Genomic DNA, 6756 nt, shown 5'->3' with positions numbered 1-6756 from the left:
AATATAGAAAAAATTCAGGAAAAAAAGTGAACTTTAGAGTTTAATTCAAACATTTTGTCAAAATTTTGGGAAACACTCAATATACAACGNATTTTGTCAAAATTTTGGGAAACACTCAATACACAACTTTTAAAATAAAGAGTACATCTTGACAATTGTTATAAAATTAATAAATATTAGCTAATGACCCCCAAAGGTATACAAGATATAGAATAGTATACATTTTAACAACTCCCCATCTAACCTAAATAAGAGATTTCACTGTTCATATGTGTGATTTTTATCTCCAAAAATCTTTTGCTAACTTACATTCATATTAAAAGCATACACAAGTCTCTGTATCTTAACAACCTCAGCAACACTGGATCCTGATGAACATGTTTTCTTTTTCCAGCTGTATACCAAATATGAAATTGTATTTGACCTCTTATTTATTTTTTCTCAAAATATACCTTTTATTATCATTTTGATGTCTGAACTGTAGTAATGCATTACCAAGCAAAAATTATTAAATTACAATTTTATTTTTTTATTTTTTAAATATTTTTTATTATATTATGTTAGTCACCATATAGTACATCCCTAGTTTTTGATGTAAAGTTCCATGATTCCTTATTTGTGTATAACACCCAGCGCACCATGCAATATGTGCCCCCCTTAATACCCATCACCGGCTTATCCCAGTCCCCCACTCCCTCCACTCTGAAGCCCTCAGTTTGTTTACCAGAGTCCATAGTCTCTCATGCTTCATTCCCCCTTCTGTTCCCCCCTTCATTCTTCCCTTCCTTCTCCTACCGATCTTCCTGCTATTTCTTATGTTCCATAAATGAGTGAAACCATATGATAATTGTTTCTTTGCTTGACCTNATTCTTCCCTTCCTTCTCCTACCGATCTTCCTGCTATTTCTTATGTTCCATAAATGAGTGAAACCATATGATAATTGTTTCTTTGCTTGACCTCTTATTTTAAATTTTGTGGTTATTGAATTTTAAATGAGATCGAACATATTTTAATATTTTATTGACTATTTCAGTTTCAAAGTACTGACAACTTAAATTCTGTATCTTGTTTTTATTGGTTATATTGTTTTTGTCATACTGATTTGTATGTTTTATCTGAGTAAACTAATTTTTTCATGTGTTGAATTGCAAATAGCTAAAAGTTTGATATTTCTTATTGTTTTTATGTATCTCCATATATGTATGTGTGTTTGTGTCAGATTATTGATTTTCATTTTAAACTCTCATTTCCTGTCTATCTGGAAGATATAGCTTATTTAAAAATATTTGTAAAAGAACAGTTTTTCCTTAATTTTACAGTTTCAGCTTTATATGTGTGATATTGGTACAAGTATAAATGATTTTGGAATATTGTAATAACTGTATTTGTGTTAAGAAATTAGGTATAGGGCAGGGGGATGGGGTAGATAGGCAATGGGCATGATGTTGTGAGCAGCTGGTTTGTATGTGGGTGATGAATCACTGAATTCTACACCTGAAACACATGTTACAGTGTATGGTAACTGAAATTTAAATAAACACTTGAAATAAAAAGCAATTAGGTATAGATTTATCTCTTAATCTGCTAAATGATTATTAAATAATCCATATTTTCTTAAAACATTTAAATGACACTAAAAATTCATTAAATTTATTCCTTATTTTTTCTATGTATCTACTGTTACTTCTGTACTTAATATTATGTTATATTGAGCTGTGTGGGTGTGGGTGTTCTTTGTTCTTATATCTTATTGTATAAAATATTATTGTTTTATATGTATTTTATTAATTTTAGAAATGACTCCCAAGCATTCCTTGAGCTGTATTTTTTAAAGATTTATATATATATTTATTTGAGAGAGAGAGATAGTGAGCATAAGCTGGCAGAGGGGCAGAGGAAGAAAGAGAGAGGACCTTTAAGCAGACTCCCCACTGAGCAGGGAACTCAATGCAGGGCTCAAACCCAGGACCCTGAGATCATGAACTGAGCAAAAATCAAGAGTTGGACATTTAAACAACTGAGCCACCCAGGTGCCCCTTGAAAAGTGTTTTTTAAATTCTATTATTTCTCTTTTAATCTTTCCTAAGAAACTACAAAAATCCTGTTAAAAATATTGTTATTTGTTTAGTCACAGTGAAACTATGGAAATATTTTACAACAGATACAGTTACATAGAATAAGGAATGTATTACTATTTCAGGTGTATGCCTTTACAACCTCTATCAGAGTTTTAATGATTTACTTTTTTCTTTTTTTTTCTTTTTTTAGACAGACAGAGAGAGAAGAGGAGCAGAGAGAGGGAGAGAGAGAATCTTAAGCAGGGGGCCTGATCTTAGAACCCTGAAATCATGACCTGAGCAGAAACCAAGAATCAGACACTCAATCGCATGAGCCACCCAGTCACTCAGAAGGCTTATGATATCAACAAATTTTTAGGAAAAGATCGAGTATTACATTTAGAGTCAGTTTGAAGTCAATAAGAACATTACCTTCTTCCACCTTACGTGAACATTTTAAATAATTTCTTAATTAATCTCATTAGCTAATAAATAAAGAAGTAACATTAAATTATCAACCTATAATGAAAATTCTTGACTTTTTCCCTACTTTAAAGAAAATGACAAAAATCTATGAAAAATTTTTTTTTTTACATAATCATTGCTGTTTTAAACTCTATCTCTTTGATTATAAGTTGAATGGAAAAAACTTATTTCTTAAATATATTCAGATTGGTGATTCTTTTCAGTTCACAAAGTAAAGTGGCATAAATAATTAATTATATGTTTAAACCAGATTCATTTACAGTGTAGCCTCATTTACATTATGGAAATTACTTCCAAGTTTTTAATCATTTGACTATTTTTCCTTATTTATGAGTTGTGAAATCTACATTTGATACACATTTAGATGCATTTTAATGGGAAGTAGGAGAAAGGACAAATATGATATTGTAAACCCAATGCCATTTACCTTTGAAGACTGGAAGTTACTTTTATTTTCAGTCTACTACACCATTCATGATTTGCTCAAATCTTGAGTTTCCAAAATATAAGCATTCCAAAGGAATCTTAAAAGAAATGCACATTTTCCCTAGGTAGAGTTCTTCACCCATTCTTCTATCTCTATTTTACACATTTTCTACAAGATTAACATTTAAGAGCTATTAATTTATGCCCTTATATATTATCAGTAAGCTGATCTCATACATATCCATGCATCTTAATACATTTTACATGTATGCCAAAATATGCCAGCCTCTTCAAGAATGCACGCTGTGACGATTGAGTCATGAGCTTATTGATTCAGCCCCCCAGTAATACAAGAGGGGAGAGGACTATGAATTAGAGTATTTGGAGAAATCCTTTAAAGACATGAAATGCTTGCCAAGTTAGCTCTCAGAAGCTTATGGACAGAGTTCCACAAAGCAATAAAGATCAGCTCTATCCAGTAGCATATGTATGAGTATTTTTCCTAATTTGGTGAAAAGAATGAGAAGGATGAAGATGGATTGTTGTTACAGATTAGAAAAGGTAACGGTGTCTTCTCTTTTCAAGATCCTCATGAATGAAATTCCACAGGGTTTCAAGTACAGACTAGGCTTTACTACTTTCCCAAATGGCAGTTATCTGACCTCACATTAATTATTAAGTGAACGTGGTTTAACAATCAGTAGGAAATGTGCTTACAAAAAAAGAAAAGTTTTTGCCTTGCTGATATTTATCAAATCCAGAAAAGATAAAAGAAATTCCTGTAAAGCAGATCAGTGAAACATTTATTCTACACAGTAAAGGACATAACTTTCTGTAAGACTTAAATTAAGATTGTCAGTTGAGTAGTCATTTAGAGACATGTAAAAAAGTGATAGAAGTTCTTCTGAGAAGCAGGAGTCTGAAAACATCACTTAAGGTTAGAAACCAATTGTAATGTCTATATTGATCAAGGCAACCACACCAAGAGGTGATAAAATTGTGCCTCCAGGGTTGAATATACCCTGTGTGTTTGGATGACTTCTTTGTAGATATTCCTTGCAACTTCAACTTCTCTGGACAATTGTAAATATTATTTCTCTAGTCAGAAATAATAACGAAATGTGATGAATGACTCTACTATCAGAACTTCAAACTTGGGTTTGATTACTATTGATTACTATTTTTGATACTTACAAATCTTTCAAGTAATGGCATATCCTGGAAGTCTTAGTTTTTCAGTTGCTTTATTTTTAACTTCCTTAAATAAATATATTCCTTCCCTCTCCCTGCCTGAAATTTTCTACATGTAAACCACTTGTGTCTATGCAATCCAAAGCANCCTGGAAGTCTTAGTTTTTCAGTTGCTTTATTTTTAACTTCCTTAAATAAATATATTCCTTCCCTCTCCCTGCCTGAAATTTTCTACATGTAAACCACTTGTGTCTATGTAATCCAAAGCGTTTTACTCTCTCTTCATGGAGAACCACTTCTGAATCCTGCCACGGATCTGCTGGGTCTTCACACTGTAGATGATGGGGTTCATCAGGGGTGGGAAGATGATGTAGATGTTGCCCATGAGGACATGGACCACAGGAGAGAGGTGTTTCCCAAAACGGTGCACCATGGTGAGACCAATAATTGGGATATAGAAAACCAGGACAGCGCAGATGTGGGAGACACAGGTCTGTAAGGATTTTAGCCGCTCCTCCCGGGATGCAATTGACAAGACAGAATGAAGGATCAGAATATAGGATACAAGAATTANAATGAGCTCTGAATCCAAAAACAGTGTGCAGATCACCAGAGCCAGGGCATAGAAACTGTTGAAGCGGATGTCAGAGCAGGCGAGCCGCAGCAGGTCCTGGTGCAGGCAGAAAGAGTGGGAGAGGATGTGGGGGCGGCAGTAATCGAAGAACTTTAGGCGGACAATGGGGGCAGTGATGAACAGGAAACTCCTCCCTAAAATGGCCACACCAATGTTGATGATTCTGGTATTGGTGAGGATGGATGTATATCTCAGAGGATTGCAGATTGCAGTGAAACGATCAAAGGCCATGGCAAGAAGGACTCCAGACTCCATGCATGATAGACCATGAACAAAGAAAGTTTGAGCAATGCAGGCATCCAGACCAATCTCCTGGCTGAGCCCCCACAGGATGCCCAGCACCGTGTGCACTGTGGACAGCCCCATGCACAGGTCAGTGAGGGCCAGCATGGCCAGGAAGTAGAACATGGGTTCATGCAGGCTCGGCTCAGTCCGGATCACATGCAGCACCAGGCAGTTCCCTGAGAGTACCATAGCATAGATGCAGGAGAAAGGGATGGAGAGCCACAGGTATTCCCGTTCCAGGCCAGGGAAGCCTGTTAGGAGAAAGGTTGAGGCATTGGTGTCATAAGTAGGAAAAGCAGGCATGGATAATGCAAAGTATTCTCTCTATGAGTCAGCACTTGTGTCCATTTGGTAGGTGACTTTCATACAACTTGTTTTCTCATACAGGATCAATCTGAGCAAAAGTGGTATATGTATGTAATACAGAATTCTTTACATTAAAAGTCACATTTACTGGTGTTCACATCTGTTATCCAAGTACATCTCCACTCTGAGGAATCTTGTTTTATTTCTACTTAGTAAAACATTGAGGGTAGACAAAGGAAAAAGTGATCTAAAATAGCTTTTGTCTTTTCCCAAGCAACTAGCGATTATGATAAATTCTGACTTTCCAGATGTCTATTAATTTTTCAGAGTATTTATAAAAAGTAGTTACCCTTCACCTTCGGGATGCAATTCAGTCTGTCTCTTCATATGTTCTGTGATTCAATCTTTTCTCTTCTATCAGGAAATTACTGCTCAAGCCTCAACTCAGTTGCAAAAACTCAAGATACATTTGTTTCTCTGCTCCCAAGAAAGTAGATCGTATCTTTGTAAGTGTGTGCATGACGAGAGAGCTCGAGGGCTGTAGTGTACAACATCAGGAAGGAGATGGGTATAAATGGACCCCATGTCCCTAGAGATATTCTCTTCACATTTTAAAGTGAGTGATCAAAATAGCTATTATCTGACTGCAATCTGGAATTATCCATGGGGAAAGCACTTGTTTTATTTAACAGACACATATTCCATTTGGTGTTCAAACACTGTTCCAGGAGTTTAAAAACTATCAGGGAAACTAATATAACACTGTATGTTAGTTATACTTCCATTATAAAATAGGTAATATCACACAAACCCTAAGTAGGAGGCACTATTGTGAGCCATGCTTTATAGATGGCAAAATTGAGTTCAAGAGAGGTTAAGCAGCTTGCTAAAGTCACAAGTAAGCAAAGACTCGAATCCTTGCAGGCTGACTCAAAGGCATGTGCTCCTAACTGCTCGTCTCCATCTTCGGTTTCACCATGATCACTTTCNACTTTTCAGTGCCTGTTGCTTTCATATAGTATGAGGTCAAAAGGTTCAGGGGTTCTCTCTAATCTTTAAAACTACATTAAAAATGTCTCATTTATCAGTTCTATTTGCTTTCAACAAGATCATCAGTGAGCTTAAGACCCTCTATCATACTCCCTTCACAATCAGGCATTCAACTCTCACCAGCTACCACAAGGAAGCTACTCTGTTCTTCTGTTGCTCCGGAGATTTTTCAGTGTTTGTGAAGAACTGCTTTTCATCAGTCACAAACTTTCTCAATTAGAGCTTCTTCCCCCCGCTCCTGCCAGCTTGATTGAGGTAGAATGGACTCCTAGCGTTGTGTAAATTTGAGGTGTACAACATGTTGTTTTGACACATGTACA

General features: G+C 35.6%; 1 protein-coding gene across 1 annotated transcript; it reads right to left on the bottom strand.

The window, feature by feature from the left end:
• Positions 1–4432: 4432 nt before the first annotated feature.
• LOC117797671 (olfactory receptor 51V1-like) lies at positions 4433–5383 on the bottom strand. Its single transcript, XM_034650087.1, has one exon. The coding sequence runs from the start codon at positions 5381–5383 to the stop codon at positions 4433–4435; it is 951 nt and encodes a 316-aa protein (XP_034505978.1).
• Between the last annotated feature and the right edge of the window lie 1373 nt (positions 5384–6756).

This window comes from Ailuropoda melanoleuca, unplaced genomic scaffold, assembly GCF_002007445.2.
Source record: "Ailuropoda melanoleuca isolate Jingjing unplaced genomic scaffold, ASM200744v2 unplaced-scaffold10964, whole genome shotgun sequence".
NCBI classification, from domain to species: Eukaryota; Metazoa; Chordata; class Mammalia; order Carnivora; family Ursidae; genus Ailuropoda; species Ailuropoda melanoleuca.
Note: the sequence above shows the minus strand (reverse complement) of the source record. Positions and strands in the feature narration are given on the sequence as shown.